The sequence below is a fragment of the Castor canadensis genome, chromosome 6, assembly GCF_047511655.1.
Source record: "Castor canadensis chromosome 6, mCasCan1.hap1v2, whole genome shotgun sequence".
Classification (NCBI taxonomy): domain Eukaryota; kingdom Metazoa; phylum Chordata; class Mammalia; order Rodentia; family Castoridae; genus Castor; species Castor canadensis.
The window spans coordinates 120,129,090-120,148,396 of NC_133391.1; the positions used below are offsets into that span (position 1 = coordinate 120,129,090).

The 19,307-nt window shown below is 36.7% G+C and overlaps 1 protein-coding gene across 6 annotated transcripts in view; it reads right to left on the reverse strand.

The window, feature by feature from the left end:
* Bdp1 (BDP1 general transcription factor IIIB subunit) overlaps positions 1–19,307 on the reverse strand; it is a 102,603-nt gene that overhangs the window by 16,711 nt on the left and 66,585 nt on the right. For all 6 annotated transcript variants that reach the window (XM_074077328.1, XM_020181014.2, XM_020181013.2 and 3 more), the window contains 6 exons: positions 18,549–18,777; positions 17,878–18,017; positions 11,112–11,262; positions 10,707–10,887; positions 7,888–7,951; positions 7,391–7,577 (listed from right to left, as the gene is read on the reverse strand). In XM_074077328.1, coding sequence (XP_073933429.1) covers positions 7,391–7,577; positions 7,888–7,951; positions 10,707–10,887; positions 11,112–11,262; positions 17,878–18,017; positions 18,549–18,777 — 952 coding nt within the window. The remainder of the gene's footprint in view (positions 1–7,390; positions 7,578–7,887; positions 7,952–10,706; positions 10,888–11,111; positions 11,263–17,877; positions 18,018–18,548; positions 18,778–19,307) is intronic.

Below are 19,307 nucleotides of genomic sequence, written 5' to 3' on the forward strand. Positions count from 1 at the left end.
AAGTGCCTACATTATAGCTCTACAGAGCTCTACAGAGATTTCTGAGAGATCTCAAACAAGTAACCTAAAGATACATCTCCGTCTTAGAAAACCAAGAAAAAAAAAATCCCCAGGCTCCAGTGGCTCATTGCTGTAATCCTAGCTACTAGGGAGGCTGAGATTGGGAAGATAATGGCTTGAGGCCAGCCAGGACAAATAGTTCACAAGACTCTATGCCCAAAATAACTAGAGCAAAACAGACTGGAGGTGTGGCTCAAGCATCAGAGTGCCTACTTTGCAAGTGCAAAGCCCTGAGTTCAAACCATACTCTCACCCAAAAAAAAGAAAAAGGAAACGAACTAAACTCAAAATTGACAGAAGGAAAGAAATAATAAAGATCAGGGTAGAAATAAATAAAATTGAGACTCAAAGCACAATAGAAAGAATTAATGAAACAAAGCTGATTCTTTGAAAAGAGTAACAAAAGATGAAAATTGAAAAAGATAAATAAAACTGGTAAAACTCTTAACTGACCAAAACAAAAAGAAAAATGACCCAACCAAATAGAGATAAAAAAAGGGCGATATTACAGCCAGGCATCGTGACACACGTCCATAACCCCAGCTCTCAGGAGGCAAAGGCAATAGGATCCTGGATTCAGGGCCAGCCTGGACTATACAGTGAGTTCCAGAACAGCCTAGACTACACAGTGAGACTCGTCTCCACAAACAGAAGGAAAACAAGAAAGAAAAGAGGAGAAAGAAGAAGAAAAGAAAAAGGTGACATTACAAGAGATGCCACTAAAATTCACAGGATCATTAGGGAATATTTTTAAAAACTACATGCCAATAAATTAAAAACTCTAGAAGAAATGGACAAATCTTTGGATATAAATGACCTACCAAAATTGAACCCAGAGAATATATTTTAAAAAAAAAACTAAATAGATCAATAAGAAGCAAGATTAAAGCAGTAACTAAAAGTCTCCCATCAAAGAAAAGATTAGAACCTTATGGATTCAAGAATCAGAATGTATGTTCTTCAAACTGTTCCACAAAATAGAAAGGGAAGGAACCCTTCCAAACTCATTGTAAGAAGCCAATATTGGAGCTGGTGGCATGGCTCGAGAGGTCGAGCACCTACCTAGCGAGTGAAAGGCCCTGAGTTTGAACATCAGAAGGTAAAGAAGACAGTATTGCCCAGAGAAACCAGATGAGAACACAAAAAGAAAGCTACTATACACCAATATCCTTGATGAACACAGATATAAAATACATGCTATTAAAATACTTATGAAGAAACAGTGATGCAGGTCCATAGCAGAGGAGACACAGAGGGATCTACAAAATTACACAGAAGCTTAGAGCAACTTCCTACCTACAAATAGCCTATAGTGAAGCTACAATTTAGCTCTGTTTCTCTATCAGTTATGTGCACAGTTAAAGCTCTGGGCAGTAATACAATACAGACGCCTACCTCAATTCTTCCCTAAACTTTTTGGAAAAACATAATCCAAAGTATTTATTTATATTTTATTTTCTACTACAACTTGTGACCGTTTAAGTGTTATACAGCAATAATACAGCTTCCATTCAATACACTACAAGATGAAATTTCCCAATAGTCAAGATAACTGTTTTATCTTCTTTTACCCCTTTTCACTGTCTCTTGCCTCCTTTATTTTATTCCTGAAGTTAGTACTTGTGAAATGAAAATGTTTTCATTTTCACTCCACTATACTTACCAGTCTCTAACCCTTGCTGTATGTACTCAGGCAACTTGCTTATGCCAGAAAATAAAGCATTCTTAAAGTGGAAAAAAAAATTTTTAAACAAGTAAATAAAAGAATGCCTGCAAATCAAATTGAATGGCACAATGAAAAGATCATGCACCATGAGTAAACTGATTTCATTCCAGGGATGCAAGTATGGTTCAATAAAGGCAAATCAATAAATGTAATACATACAGCCCCATAAATACAATCAAGAATAAAAATCACATGATCAACGTCTGGGGATGTAGCTCAGTGGTACAGTACTTGCATAGCATATGCAAAGCCCTGGGTCCAATCCCTAGCAATGGAAGAAGAAATTAAAATAAAACATGGATCACACATTAACATAATAAAAGCATGACAAATCCATAGTTAACCTCATACTGAATGAGGAAAACCTAAAAAAGCATTGCCTCTAAGATCAGGAACATGACAAAGGTATTCAATATTACCACTCTTATTAATACAGTACTTGAAATTTTAGCCAGAGGAATTTACCAAGAGAAAGAAATAAAAGATACAAATAGGAGAGAAATAGGTTAAGATATTCCTGAGTACAGATGATATGATGCTGTACTTAGAAAGTCTGAAGACTACAGGAAAAGTCTTAAAAATGGTAAATTCAGCAAAGTAGCAGGACACAAAAATCAACATACAAAAATCACAGATGTTCTAAGTACCAATAATGAAAACAGGAAAGTGACCCCATTCACAAAAACCTTTACAGAAATTAAATAAAATACCTAGAAATAAACCTAACGATAAAGGTAAAAGACCTCTACAATGAGAAATACAAAGCACTAAAAAAGAAACTGAAGAAGACACTAGAATTTAGAAAGACTTCCCATGTTCACAGATCGGTTGAATTAATGTTAAACTGGCCATAATATCAACAGTAATCTACACATTCATTTCAATCCCATCAAAATATCAATGGCATTCTTCACAGAAGAACAAGAACAATAACAAAAATTCTGTAATTCATATGGAAGCACAAAAGATCCTGAATAAACAAAGCAATCCCATGCAAAAAGAGCAATACTGTTTTTTGAAGCCAGAATACCTGATTTTTAAAATATGCTACAGGCCCATAGTAGCAAAAACAATATCATGGCATTGGCATAAAAACAGACACATAGACATATGGAATAGAATAGAAGACCCAGAAATAAACCCACACATCTACAGCCAACTGATTCTTACAAAGAGTCAAAAAAAAAAAAAAACTAAGAAACTAAGGAAAGAATATTGAAGTCTGTAAGAGAGAAAAAACAAGTAACATACAAAGGTAAACCCATCAAAATCACAACAGACTTCTCCACAGAAACATTAAAAGCAAGAAGAGCGTGGGGTGAGATCTTCTGGGCACTGAATGAAAATAACTTCAACCCCAGGATACTCTACCCAGAAAAACTATCATTCAAAATAGATGGGGCAATAAAAGTCTTCCATGATAAGCAGAAACTAAAACAATATCTGACCACAAAGCCACCACTACAAAAGATTCTTCAAGGGATTCTGCACACAGAAAGTGATACCCAACTTAACCATGAAAGGGCAGGCAGTACCAAACCACAGGAAAAGAAAAAGCAAGACAGTAGAGAGTAACCTCAACTTAGGTACACACAATCAAACCTTCAAACAACTAAGACAACTAAATGACAGGAATCACCACATACCTATCAGGACTAACGCTTAATGTTAATGGACTTAATTCACCCATCAAAAGGCACCACTTGATGAAATGGATTAAAAAGGAAGATCCAACAATTTGTTGCTTACAGGAGACCCATCTCACCGGCAGAAATAAGCACAGGCTAAGGATGAAAGGCTGGAAGAAGATTTACCAAGCCAATAGCCTCCGAAAACAGGCGGGAGTAGCAATACTTATCTCTGACAAAGTAGAATTCAACCCTACATTGATCAAACGAGATAAAGAAGGACATTCCATACTAATGAAAGGGGAAATAGACCAAAAGGAAATAATAATTATCAACCTGTATGCACCCAATGTCAACGCACCCAATTTCATCAAACATACCCTGAAAGACCTAAAAGCATAAATAAACGCCAACACAGTGGTTGTGGGAGACTTTAACACCCCATTATCATCAATAGATAGGTCATCCAAACAAAAAATCAATAAAGAAATCCAAGATCTAAAACATGCAATAGATCAAATGGACCTAGTTGATGTCTACACATTTCATCCAACTTCTACACAATAGACATTCTTCTCAGCAGCCCATGGAACCTTCTCCAAAATAGATCATATCCTAGGGCACAAAGCAAGCTTCAGCAAATATAAAAAAATAGAAATAATACCATGCATACTATCTGATCACAATGCAGTAAAAGTAGAACTCAACAACAAAACTAAAGACAAAAAATATGCTAACAGCTGGAAACTAAATAACTCATTACTTAATGAAGAATGGATCATCGATGAAATAAAAGAGGAAATTAAAAAGTTCCTGGAAGTCAATGAAAATGAAAACACAACCTACCGGAACCTATGGGACACAGCTAAGACAGTCCTGAGAGGAAAGTTTATACCCATGAGTGCATATATTAAAAAGACTGAAAGATCCTAAATCAATGACCTAATGATACATCTCAAACTCCTAGAAAAACAAGAACAAGCAAATCCCAAAACAAATAGAAGGAGAGAAATAATAAAAATAAGAGCTGAAATCAACAAAATAGAAACCAAAAAAACCATACAAAGAATTAATGAAACAAAAAGTTGGCTCTTTGAAAAAATAAACAAGATCGATAGACCCCTGGCAAACCTGACTAAAATGAGGAGAGAAAAAACCCAAATTAGTAGAATCAGGAATGCAAAAGGGGAGATAACAACAAACACCATGGAAGTCCAGGAAATCATCAGAGACTACTTTGAGAACCTATATTCAAATAAATTCGAAAATCTAAAAGAAATGGACAGATTTATAGATACATATGATCATCCAAAACTGAACCAAGAGGAAATTAATCACCTGAATAGACCTATAACACAAAATGAAATTGAAGCAGCAATCAAGAGTCTCCCCAAAAAGAAAAGTCCAGGACCTGATGGATTCTCTGCTGAATTCTATCAGACCTTTAAAGAAGAACTGATACCAACCCTCCTTAAACTGTTCCATGAAATAGAAAGGGAAGGAAAACTGCCTAACACATCTTATGAAGCCAGTATTACACTTATCCCAAAACCAGGCAAAGACACCTCCAAAAAGGAGAACTATAGGCCAATCTCCTTAATGAACATTGACGCAAAAATCCTCAACAAAATAATGGCAAGCCGAATTCAACAACACATCAGAAAGATTATTCACCACGACCAAGTAGTCTTCATCCCAGGAATGCAGGGGTGGTTCAACATACGAAAATCAATAAACGTAATAAACCACATAAACAGAAGCAAAGACAAAAACCACTTGATCATCTCAACAGATGCAGAAAAAGCCTTTGATAAGATCCAACACCATTTCATGATAAAAGCTCTAAGAAAACTAGGAATAGAAGGAAAGTACCTCAACATTATAAAAGCTATATATGACAAACCTACAGCCAGCATTATACTTAACGGAGAAAAACTGAAACCATTCCCTCTAAAATCAGGAACCAGACAAGGAAGCCCACTATCTCCACTCCTATTGAACATAGTACTGGAACAATGCAGGAGGTATCACAATACCTGATTTCAAACTATTTAACAAAGTAGTAGTAATAAAAACAGCATGGTACTGGCACAAAAACAGACATGAAGACCAGTGGAAGAGAACAGAGGACCCAGATATGAAGCCACACAACTATAACCAACTTGTCTTTGACAAAGGAGCTAAAATTATAGGATGGAGAAATAGCAGCCTCTTCAACAAAAACTGCTGGGAAAACTCATTATCAGTCTGCAAAAAACTGAAACTAGATCCATGTATATCACCCTATACCAAGAGTAACTCAAAATGGATCAAGGATCTTAATATCAGACCCCAAACTCTAAAGTTGATACAGGAAAGAGTAGGAAATACTCTGGAATTAGTAGGTATAGGTAAGAACTTTCTCAACGAAACCCCAGCAGCACAGCAACTAAGAGATAGCATAGATAAATAGGACCTCATAAAACTAAAAATCTTCTGTTCATCAAAAGAAATGGTCTCTAAACTGAAATGAACACCCACAGAGTGGGAGAAAATATTTGCCAGCTATACATCAGACAAAGGACTGATAACCAGAATATATAGGGAACTTTAAAAACTAAATTCTCCCAAAACTAATGAACCAATAAAGAAATGGGCAAGTGAACTAAACAGAACTTTCTCAAAAGAAGAAATTCAAATGGCCAGAAAACACATGAAAAAATGCTCACCATCTCTAGCCATAAAGGAAATGCAAATTAAAACTACGCTAAGATTCCACCTCACCCCTGTTAGAATAGCTATCATCAGCAACACCACCAACAACAGGTGTTGACGAGGATGCAGGGAAAAAGGAACCCTCTTAAACTGTCGGTGGGAATGTAAACTAGAACAACCACTCTGGAAAAAAATTTGGAGGCTACTTAAAAAGCTAGACATTGATCTACCATTTGATCCAGGAATACCACTCTTGGGGATATACCCAAAAGACTGTTACTCCAGAGGCACCTGCACATCCATGTTTATTGTGACACTACTCACAATAGCCAAGTTATGGAAACAGCCAAGATGCCCCACCACTGACGAATGGATTAAGAAAATGTGGTATCTATACACAATGGAATTTTATGCAGCCATGAAGAAGAACGAAATGTTATCATTCGCTGATAAATGGATGGAATTGGAGAACATCATTCTGAGTGAGGTTAGCCTGGCCCAAAAGACCAAAAATCGTATGTTCTCCCTCATATGTGGACATTAGATCAAGGGCAAACACAACAAGGGGTTTGGACTATGAGCACATGATAAAAGCGAGAGCACACAAGGAAGGGGTGAGGATAGGTAAGACACCTAAAAAACTAGCTAGCATTTGTTGCCCTCAACGCAGAGAAACTAAAGCAGATACCTTAAAGCAACTGAGGCCAATAGGAAAAGGGGAACAGGTACTAGAGAAAAGGTTAGATCAAAAAGAATTAACCTAGAAGGTAACACACACACACAGGAAATTAATGTGAGTCAACTCCCTGTATAGCTATCCTTATCTCAACCAGCAAAAACCCTTGTTCCTTCCTATTATTGCTTATACTCTCTCTACAACAAAATTAAAAATAAGGGCAAAATAGTTTCTGCTGGGTATTGGGGGGGGAGAGGGAGGGGGCGGAGTGGGTGGTAAGGGAGGGGGTGGGGGCAGGGGGGAGAAATGACCCTAAGCCTTGTATGCACATATGAATAATAAAAGAAAAAATATAAAGTAGAAGAGACACTATTAGGGAATGGGATGGAGACATGCCAGGGAAGGAAGAGTAAGCAAGGGTAGAATGAAGGGTGATCATGGTCTAAGCATGAATATATATATATAATGTATGGACAAATCACATTAATGTGTACAATTAATATACATTAGTATAGTTTGTTAAAAAAGAAATCATTCTGGTGAGTACTATTTGATGCATATAAAGAATCATCCCACCTAACAAAACCAGTTTAGCCCATTCTTTACCTCATGTCACCCCTTTCTTCCACATTCCCAGATTTGACCAATATGGGAGCTGGCAGTAGAGGGCTTGACATTAACTGTGCAGAGGCATCAGTGAATTCTTCTGCTGCACTGGTTGGGATTTCCACCAGAGTTAAAATGAATGCTTGTTCATCATCTCCATCTTGATGTATATTAGAAAAAAGATTCCCTAAAAAAGTTTAAACGTAATGAAAAGCTAAACCAGAAAGTAATGCAGTATCATTATTTCTCTCTAAAGAAAGTCTCAGACAACTTATCACCTTGAGTAAAAAACTAAATTATACCTAACTCCCCAAAAGTAATTTCATAAAGAGTGAACATGATATATTACAGGAAGAATTTGTAATTCTGAATAACAAGGCTGATATACAAAACAACTAGCCATAGACTTGAAAAAACACTTCTGTGTTTTTCCCACATTAAATGTAAAATCCATACTATAAGGTTCTATGATAATTCACTGAAACAAATTATCATACCTGCTAGGTCTTGAGGATCGATTACATTCTCTTGTTGAACTTCGGGAACACTAGCTGTTGAACACTGCCACAGAAAGTTAAAAGAAAAGAGTTAGATTTGAAAAAGTTTCCCTTATGCTTTGATACACAGTGAAGAGACACTGTTTCAAAAATCAGTAACTTAGCCTAAACGTACATAATTTTTCAAATGTTTTAAAGACTATAGATGTGCCAATAAAAGTTTGATTCATTTAAATAAACATAAAAACAAATGATTAAATTGTTAAATATGTTTATTCTAGGAGAAGATTTTTGACATGTCAGGACAGAGAGATCCAAACCCTTCAACTATCTCCCCACTCCCAACAAAGTAGCCACGCTATTCTGAGTGGGTGACAGCTGGAATGGTAGCAAACTGCTCTCCTTCCCTCCAATCTCTTTTCTTCAAAACCCCTAATATCCCAATTTTAATTTTCTAATCCTTAAAATCTTAAAATGTCCATTCTGCAACCAGCAAATGTTGGACAAATTCCTAATATAGATTAGAAAAGATATCCTTTTTTTCCTCCTTGGTGGGACTGGGATTTGAACTCAGGTCCTTGCACTTTCAAAGCAGGTGCTCTACTGCTTGAGCCACACCTCCAGTTCAATTTTTACTCTGGTTATTTTGGCAATGGAGTCTCGCAAATTATTTGCCAGGGCTGGCCTTGAACTGCAATCCTACTAATCTTAGCTTCCCAAGTAACAAGAATTACAGACATGGACCACCAGAGCCTCGCTGAAAAGATGTTCTTATAATGAAGAAATCAAGCAGGCAGCAATCTAGCCAAATGACTGCTCAGTACCATCAGTAACAGACAAATTGACAATATGTGTATCTTGATGTGATGAGAAGAGAATATAACATCACCTATGTAATCATCTTACACAAAAACTGAATCCAATAATGAGAAGGCAATTAAAATTATCAACTAGCCTAGACCCATCTAAAATGTCAAGTTCATAAGAAAAGAACTATTAAAACAGACTATAGGAGAGGATGAAGAAATGACCACTAAATGCAGTTAGACAACCTTGCCTGCATCCTGAGTTTAAAAACAAAACAGCTATAAAGGACATGATAAGAAAAACTGGGGAAACTTGAAGGAAAATTGTGTATTACGGAATATCATTGAATCAATGTTAAATAATACACTGAGTGTGAGAACAGTACTATAACCTCTGTGAAAGAGAACATCATTGTTCTTATTAAAGATGTATTTACAGGTTAAGATTTGTGTTTGCAATTTAAGTTTCAAATGGTTCAAGTTTTTTGAAGCATATATTTAACTATAAAGACCAAGACAGAAAAAAAAAAGTGATGCAAAATATTAACAATTAATGAATGCAAGGAAAAAGGTACAGGAGAGTTCTCTGTAATATTCTTTTACCTTCTGTCTAGGAATAAAATTATTTAAATACAAAAAGTAAAAAGTAAAAAGTTGCGTGTGGGAATCATATAACTCTGGGTGTAGCCAAACTCCTTAGCAAGTCATAAAAATCCTTTTATAGTCTGTCTGCAAACTACCTTTCTAACTACAGCTCTAATCACGTTCTTTAACATGTCATGCTACTCCATACCTATTTTTTAATCAAGTGTTTCATTTATAATTTTTCATGTTATTTACATATTTATCTACACAACTATATCAAATGCCAAAGGGAAAAAACTTTCTTTTTGGCAGTACTGGGGTTTGAACTCAGGGCCTCATGCTTGCTAGGCAAGTGCTCTACCACTTGAGCCAATCCACCAGCCCATCTTGTGTGGGATATTTTCGAGACAGGGCCTCGTGAACTGTTTTTCCCAGCAAGCCTTGAATTGTCATCCTCCTGATCTCTACCTTCTGTAGCTAGGATTACAGGCATCAGCCACCAATGCCCAGATCTTTGATCACACCTAATTTTTTTGACACACATTTTCCTTTTAACCCCTAATTTTTACTCCAAAATACCCAGAGCGAAATGACATGAAGGTGAGGCTCAAGTCATAGAGTGCCTGCTTTGCAAACACAAAGCCCCGAGTTCAAACACTGGTCCTACCAAAAACAAACAAAAAACACATTTATATACTCATATGTCTCCACAGACTTGTATCCCAGTATCTTACACAGATGCCTCAATAAGCACTCACTCTGGGAATTAACTGAGATCTAGGGGCTAAGAAGCAAAACATGAATTCTCTCTGAACATGTTTCCCTTATCAAAGCTTCTACAACAAAGCTGGGCTTCTACCCTCTGGAGACGAAAAATACACTTAGTTAAAATTCTATTACAAGGGGCTAGAGATGTGGCTCAAGTGGTCCAGCTCCTGCCTAGTAAGTGCAAAGACCTGAATTCAAGCCTCAGTACCAAAAGCAACTCACAAAACATTCTTTTGTTATCGTTGTTATTTTTGTTCCCCCGCCCCAGCCCCGGCCGCTTTTTGAGACAGGGTGTCATTGTACTGCCCAGGGTGGCCTCAAATTTCTAGGTTCCAGTGATTCTCCCACATCAGCCACCCAAGTAGTTAAGATTGTACATATCTGCACATATCTGGCTCACAATGCATTCTTGCCAACAGGGAAAATGGATCCTGATCACAAACAGCCAGTACAAGGAAGAGAGGAGACCATCATAGGACACCAGGGAATTACTGGAGTGTTGAACTATTTATGGATGGGGTACAAGAATCTATATATTTGTAAAAACTTGTTAAAACTAGAAAGAGTGAAGTTTACTGTATGTAAATTCTACTTTAATTTTTATTTTTAAATGGTGAGAACAACACCTGCTACCCTTCATTACAATCCACATTCTTTTACCTCTGACATATGAAGCGTGAGCACACTATCTCCTTTACAGTCCTTTCTCAGGGGCTCATCAAGAGAACTTTCACCAAGACCCCAATTCGAACCAAGTACGTGGGGCCCTGCCTGAGAAGAAACAATTGGAACAACCGACAATATCTGAACCCCTTGACATCTCTCTTCTTGATCTTCATTTCTGAAAGACAGTTTTAGTACATTATTTGAAATTAGACACCCAACCATAGAATTATTCTTAGAGCTAGGTACATCAGACATCAATTAATTTAATGGTTTTTGATCTATTAAAATATATTTAATGCAACAAAACTCTGCTTTTAAATCAAATTCTCACTGCTAAAGCCTATGGCAAAAGCTGAAACAGAATAAAAACTGAATCCCAAAAGCTTTTCCCTGTTTTACCTTTCAGTTAGGTTTGCTTCTTGTGAAATACTGGTCCCTCTGATATCATGTACACACGCCAACTGGTTCTGCTCCTTACTCTCTGCTGTTGTGACTGGCCAAAGGTTTTTATCTTCCAATTCTGTTGCTTTGGAAGCATCTTTCTCAGTTTCTTAAATAAAAACACATATTAGATATAGTTCAAAATAGCATAGCTAAAATAACTGCAGTAGAAACATATTCTCTCTTAAAAGACAAGTCACTATGTGGGACTCCTCCAAACCTCTCTTAATCCAAGTATCAGTTTATTCACATAGCAAAAGAATGGCTCTTGCCAAGCAATTTCTGAATGTAAAGCAAATGATTAACAAATCCTGCACTGCCTAAGTTTTACTACTCCTGAGTATTGTATTCCCACTCTGTGGAAATAGTGAAATAGTACCATAATTTAAAATAGCATTGTTTCTAAAAAGTCACTCAGAGCTTTATGGCAGTGGCTCATACCTATAATCCTAGCTACTTGGCTGGCTGTGATAGGGAAGATCATAGTTCAAGGCCAGCCCTGGCAATTAGCTCTTGAGATCTGACCTTCAAAAAAAAAAAAAAAACCAGAGCATAATGGACTGGAGATGTGGCTCAAGTGATAAAGTGCCTGCTTAGCAAGTATGAACCCCTGAGTTCAAACCCCAGACTCACCAAAAAAAAAGAAAAAAGCCAAGGTTTATTTGTAAGTGCTGGCTAGTTCCACCTTAGAAGAGGTTTTGGAGGAGCATTATTTATGGCAAATAACAATGCCACAAAGGGGAAGGAAAATACTTCTACAAAAAAGAAGCAATTTGCTGGGAGTGTGGTTCAAGTGGTAAAGCATTTGCCTACTAAGTCCAAGGTCTTGAGTTCAAATCTCAATATCACCAAAAAAATAATAATAATAGTGATCTAGGAAGCAATTTGAGGCCTGCAGACTGAAAACGCTTTTGGATACTGCCAAAATCAGCACAACAACAAGTTAACTAACTGCACATGCACACTCACCACAGGCATTTCTGACTGAAAGAAAATTCTAAAAATTCAGAACTTGAAAAAGGGAAAAAAATGACTGCACATATTCACATCTGTCAGGCATGGGCACAACATAACCCAGGCAGTCTGCAGCCTGCACTGGTTTTCCTGGTCCTACTACTATCACTCTAAGGCATTACAGCTTTGGCAAGGGGATGTGCAAGAGAATGGAACTAGGCGTTAATATATACATATCATAATATAGTGAGGCTTTTTTTTTTTTTTCTTTGACAGCCCTGGGGTTGGAACTCAGACCTCAGTATTGCTAGGCAGGCACTCTGCCACTTGAGCCACTCCATCAATCCTACAATGAGGCGATTTTTTAAGAAAATGAAATAGGGTTCTATATAATCATATTGGAAAGGTTTTTTTTTAGTGTATTAAGCTTTAAAAATATTAAAAAAGAATGTTTTGGGGTTTTCTTTGGTGTTGAGGGTTGAACCCAGGATCTTCTCTCATACTAAGCACACACTCTACCACAAAACTATAACTCCCATGAATTCAATAAAAAGGCAACACAATTTTTTTTTAAAAGTACATGCTTGACAGTTTTCAAGATACATAAGCAAATGAAAAGATACAGAACATTAAAGTTGGAGGTGTGGTTCAGTGGTAGAACACTTGCCTAGCATGTATAAGACCCTGGGCTTAATCCCAGCACCACAAAGAAACAAACAAAAAGATATAACATCATCAGCCATCAGTAAAACATAAAACAGAACTTCAATGAAATACCACCTCACACCAAGATAGCTGTGATCAAAAAGATGGAAAAAAAGTATGTGGGAGAGCCTGGGATGTAGCATAGTGACAGAGTGTTTGCTTAGCAGACATGAAGCCCTGTATTCAATCCCCAGCACCACCAAAAAAAAGGGTGGGGGTGGGGGTAGCAATCTGGGAGGATGCAGAGAAACTAAAATTCTCATAGAAGCTGGTGAAAATATAAAATGATATAAAATGGCGTCACTTTTTTCTTTAAATTTACTTTAACTTATTAATAAAAACATAAAAATGATAAATATGTAAATGTCACTATTCCACAAAACAGCTTAACAGTTCCTCAGAGGATTCAACAGTAGGGACTGTGGGTGTAGCTCAGTGGCAGACAGCATGTGCAGCAAGTATGAAGGCCCGGCTTCAATCCTTAGTACCAGTCAGGGAAAGGTTACACACAGAATTACTGTATGTCCTAGTAATTCCATTTATGAATATAAACCCAAGAGAAACCTACATCCACCTAAAATGTATACTTGAAGGCTGAGCATGGTGGTTAAAGTCTAGAATCCTAGCTATTCAGGATCCCAGTATGAGGCCAGACCAGACAAAAATGTCCAAGAGACCCCATCTCAACCAATGGCTAGACAAAGTGGTGCACACCTGTCTCCCAGCTACCCAGGAAGCATGAATAGGAGGATCCCAGCCAGCCTAGGCATAAAGCAAGATCCTATCTCGAAACTAACCAACTCAAAAAGGGCCATCTGAGTGGCTCAAGTGATAAGAGTACTTGCCTAGCAAACTTAAAGCCTTGAGTTTAAACCCAAGTACCACCAAAAAAAAAAAAAAAGAAAGAAAGTATATACACTATAGCAGAAAGATAAAAACATCCCAAATGTCCATCAACTCTTCAGTGGATAAACAAAATGTAGTATGCATATGTGTGTGTGTGTGTGTGTGTGTATATACATATATATATATGTATATATATATACAATGAAATATCAACTGGCAATAAAAAGAGATGAAATATTTCATATATGCTACCATATAGATTAACCCTGAAAACAGCAAGTTGCTAGATTCGACCACATATTGTGTGATTCTATTTAAGTGAAATGTCTGATGATCCTATACCTCAAAGACCCAAAAAACTCCACCCAAAAATTCCTAAACACCTTAAACAGCTTCAGCAATGCAGAAGGATACAAAATCAACTTTAAAAAGTCACTAGCCTTTCTATACACCAACAATGAACAAAATAAGAAGGAATATAGGAAAACAATTCCATTTACAATAGCCTAAAAAAAAAATCAAATACCTAGGAATAAACTTAACAAAGAATGTAAATGACCACTACAAGGACAACTGCAAACCACTGAAGAAAGAGACTGAGGAAGACTATAGATGGTGGAAAGATCTCCCGTGCTCATGGATTGGCAGAATCAACACAGTTAAAATGGCTATCCTACCAACAGCAGTCTACATGTTCAACGCAATTCCCATCAAAATCCCAATGACATTCATTACTGAGACTGAAAAATCTACCCTAAAGTTCGTTCAGAAACACAAAGACTGCGAATAGCCAAGGCAATACTCAGCAAAAAGAGCAATGCTGGAGGTATCACAATATCTGACTTCAAACTATCTACAGAGCCATAGCAATAAAAACAGCATGGTACTGGCACAAAAACAGATATGAAGACCAGTGGAATAGAATAAAGAACCTGATATGAATCCACACTGCTATGCCTACTTTATTTTTGACAAAGGCACCAAAAACATACGATGGAGAAAAGACAGCCTATTCCACAGATGATGCTGGGACAAATGGTTTTCTGCATGCAGAAAACTGAAACTAGATCCATGCCTGTCACCTTGTACTAGTGTCAACTCAAAGTGGATTAAGGACCTTAATATCAAACCCAAAACGTTGCAGTTAGCACAGCAAAGAGCAGGGAATACTCTGGAAGCAATAGGTATAGGCAAGGACTTCCTCAGTAGAACTCAAGCAGCCCAGCAACTAAGAGAAAGGATGGACAAATGAGACTACATGAAATTAAACAGCTTCTCCACAACAAAAGAGATGGTCTCTCTATTGAAGACACCATCCACAGAGTGCGATAAAATCTTTGCTAGCTATGTATCAGACAAGGGACTGATAACGAGAATATACAGAGAGCTCAAAAAAACTAAACTCCCCAAAAGTCAATGAACCAATAAAGAAGTGGGCAACTGAACTAAACAGAATTTTTCAAAGGAAGAAGTCCAAACAGCCAAAAAACACATGAAAAGACGTTCACCACCCCTGGCCATGAAGGAAATGCAAATCAAAACCACACTAAGATTCCACCGCACTCCTGTTAGAATAGCTACAATCAAGAATACCACCACCAACAAATGTTGGCAAGGATGCAGGGAAAAAGGAACCATTACACACTGCTGGTGGGAATGTAAGCTAGTACAACCACTATGGAAAACAATATGGAGGCTTCTTAAAAAACTAAACAAAGATCTGCCATATGATCCAACAATGCCACTCCTAGGGATATACCTGAAGTAATGAGACTCAGGTTATTACAAAGGCACCTGAACACCCATGTTTCTTGCAGCACTATTCACAATAGCCAAGCTTTGGAAACAGCCAGGTTGCCCCATTACCGAAGAATGGACTAAGAAAATGTGGTACTTATACACAATGGAATTTTATTCAGCCACAAAGAATGAAATTTTGTCATTTGCAAATACTTGGGTAGAACTAGAGAACATTATCTTAAGCGAAGTTACCCAGGCTCAGAAGGCCAAAAATCACATGTTCTCCCTCATAAGCAGATTACAGACCTATAGACCTAAACAAATGCAGATATTATTGGGCATGGAGTCACACACTAAGGGGAGAACGCGCACGGGAGGAATACGGACAGTAACAGAACCTAAAACTTGAATGTGGTTGATGTACTCAGTGTATAGGAGCGAATAAAGTAATCCTAAACTGGCAGAGGCCACTATGGGGAGGGTATTAGGAGGTAGTGAAGAGGTCTGGTAGAGATGAACCAATGTGGGTTGTAGTACACATGTGCATGGAAGCAATGCTAGGAATCTCTGTATAGCTATCTTTTTCTAAACTAGCAAAAATGCTATGTCTTTTTTATTATCACTTATGTTTTCTCTTCAACAAAATCAGAGACGAGGGTGGAATAGGAACTGCCTGGAAAAGGAGGGTGACACCCCAAACAATGTATATACATGTGAGTAAATGTAAAAGCAATAAAATAAAAATAAATAAATGAAATGTCCTAAATAGGCAATCTATACAGACAGAATGTAGACTAGTGGTTGCTTAGGATGGGGAGAACTGAAGAGCAACTACTAATGATAATGATTACACGATGATCTAGTGCAAACACTAACCACCACTGAACTGTACACTTTAAATGGGTAAGCTTATGGTATGTAGATTATAACTCAATAAAACTATTATTAAAAAATTTTGTATAGACAGGAGCTCACTAACTGGCCCAGGATGGCCTCAACCTCAAAATTTCCTGCCTCCACCTCTAGAGTGCTGGGATTATAGGTATGTACCACCATCCCTAGCTCTAAAAATTTTTTTTAATTAACATAGCATTGTATGTTTTTATTGTGTACACATTTTAAAGAATATATACACTGTGGAATGAAATCTAGTTAACAAATACATTACCTCATATATCCCTTTTATAATGAAAACACATAAACATCTACTCTCTTTACACTTTTTAAGAATACAATATATTTTATTTTAAAAGTGTTTGGCAGAGTATACAATATGATATGAATATTATTTTTGTTCTAAAAGAAATATACATTATAAATATACATACATTCTATATTTAAGTTTATATATATGAATGTGTATATACATATATATATACGAGGAGAGAGAGAGAGAGAGAGAGAGAGAGAGAGAGAGAAATAGATACACCATTTACATTATGTATGTCTTGAACATTTCTGAGATGGGTAGAGAAGGAGGGAAAAAAAGAAATAAACAAAGAAGGTTTTACTTGTCTTCTCTCTAGAAAGCAGTGGCCTGTTTTCAGACTATTGAAAATGTACTTCTTTCCTAATAAACATACCATCATTTTCACTAAAAATAAATAAAGTATTTCTGGAAGACTACAATAAGACTATTAATAGCAGTTTATTAGGAGACTAGGACTCAAGAAAAGAAGGAATTTTTGTTTCTTAATTTCATGCCTTTGGGGCACTATCTTGTTTTTGTTTTGCAGTTTTGTTTTATTTTGAACTCAGGGTCTCACTCTTGTTAGGCAGGCACTTTACCACTTAAGCCACTCGTCAGCCCTTTTTCATGTTGAGTATTTTCAAGATAGGGTATTGAAAACTATTTGGCTGGGGATGGCTTTGAACCTCAATCCTCCTGATCTCTGGCTTCTTACTAGCTAGGACCACAGGCCTGAGCCACTGGCACCCCACCACTGTCTTCTTTTTTGCCACATGCATACCTTTCTTTCTTGGAAGTAATGGGGATTGAACTCAAGTGTCTCGATCTTGCTAGAAAAGCACTCTACCACTTGAGTCATAACGCTTTTGCTTTTAGTTTGTTTTGCAGATAGGTCTGTAGCTTTTGCCCAGACCAGCCTTGGACATCCGCTTCCCAAGGATCTGGATGCACCACCATGCCCAGTTAGTTTCAGTTTAGTTTAGTTACTAAACTGGGATTAAAGGTGTGAACATCACACTCAGACCTCACACATGCCCTGTCAAGGAATGTTTGCTTAACTATTTGATACACATACACACAACAAACTGAGCAAGCAAAGAGATACCAATGACTATGGCTATCATAGTTTGGGGATTTATGAACATTTATTTTATAGTTCATCTTACTTTCTGTACATTTGAAATATTACAGAATGTTAAAATAATTAACCACTGAATATCCCTGTGAGTGCTAATGCAACTTCTTGTGCCAATATAATTTTGTAACTCCTCAAAGGAAAATAAAATTTACCTCCTTGAATTTCCACTTCTTTCCCATCTGGACCTTCTTGATAAGCATCAAACCTATTGGTCCCTAATATCTCAAGATTCGGCTCAGGCTTAAATCGACTTCTCATTCTTAAATTATTGGTCACTTTGGAAGCTGCATTCCTGGGTGTAAAAAAGTAAGAGAAATTTACCAGTTGTGTTAAGCATCCCCTTGTTCTCTCACAGTAATGCATTCTGTCTAGCACTGCAGCAGCTCATGCTCCATTTTTCTTATATGTAAGTGCTTTTTTTGTTCTTTGGTTTTTGTTTTGTTGAAAGAATTTCCCTAAGTAGTCCCTGATCACTTCAGACTCTGGATTTTTCTGCCTCGGCATCTCACATGCTGGAATAACAGATATACACCACAACACATTTCTTAATGCTACATTTACAAAGTAGTAAATTTACTAAAGGTATTGAGTTGAAAACCTCAACCACATTTGTAAAACAGATATTTGCATAAATCTACTTCATTAATGCTTCATTAATATAATACATACTACTATAATTTTAATATGCAAACCACTAAACCATTAAAGTCTAAATCAGAAATTAACATTGCCTACTTTAAATTTATACCAAGAATTACTCAAAGCTATTAATTAAACTGATGGTGGGTTTAATTATATTTATTAATTGAACGCTAAAATAAACCTGGTTGATGTAGAGTTTTCCTTTACTTCCTCCATTAAACCAACTTCTTCTTCAGTACTTTGTTCCTCCGACACAATCTTGTTTTCTTCAAATGATGCAGGAGATGTACTAATGACACATGAAGAAAGTTCCTGATATTCATGATTAATTTTATGATTTACATTATCTGGGCTAAAACGCATATGACTTTCATCCTTCGAATGAACATCAGGAAAAACACATACACCTACTGCAGAAGAAAACAGGAAATTAAAATTGACTCAATATAAACAGATATCCAAATAAAATGAATTCTTCAACATTCAATAATTGTCAAATTCTACATTATTACTCAACTAAACTTTGCTCTCTGTGACTCCTAAGTTAAACTCATGACTTCATATTTCATGTTAGAGATCTGATCTGTAATGAATTTAATAATGTTTATGACTGGTATTTTATGCTATTTTAGATAAAAATTAGTCCTTTTGTTATTTTCAACAACCACATAACCCCAGACAAATTTCAAAGTAGGGCTGGCCTCATTTATTCATTTTTAAAACTTGTATTTTACATCCTAGAGATCTGTCAGGCTCCACTACCACTAAGAAAGCTCTCTGTGGAACACAAATCAGAAACTTTACTGGTAACAGGACAGTTTACCAGGAAATGAGCTAAAAGTTTAACAACTAAAATGAATGGTAAGGCAGTCATGGCCAGTCAAAATAATTACCAGGAATACAATGTGCATAATTATTCACTTAATGTACTTAAAAATAA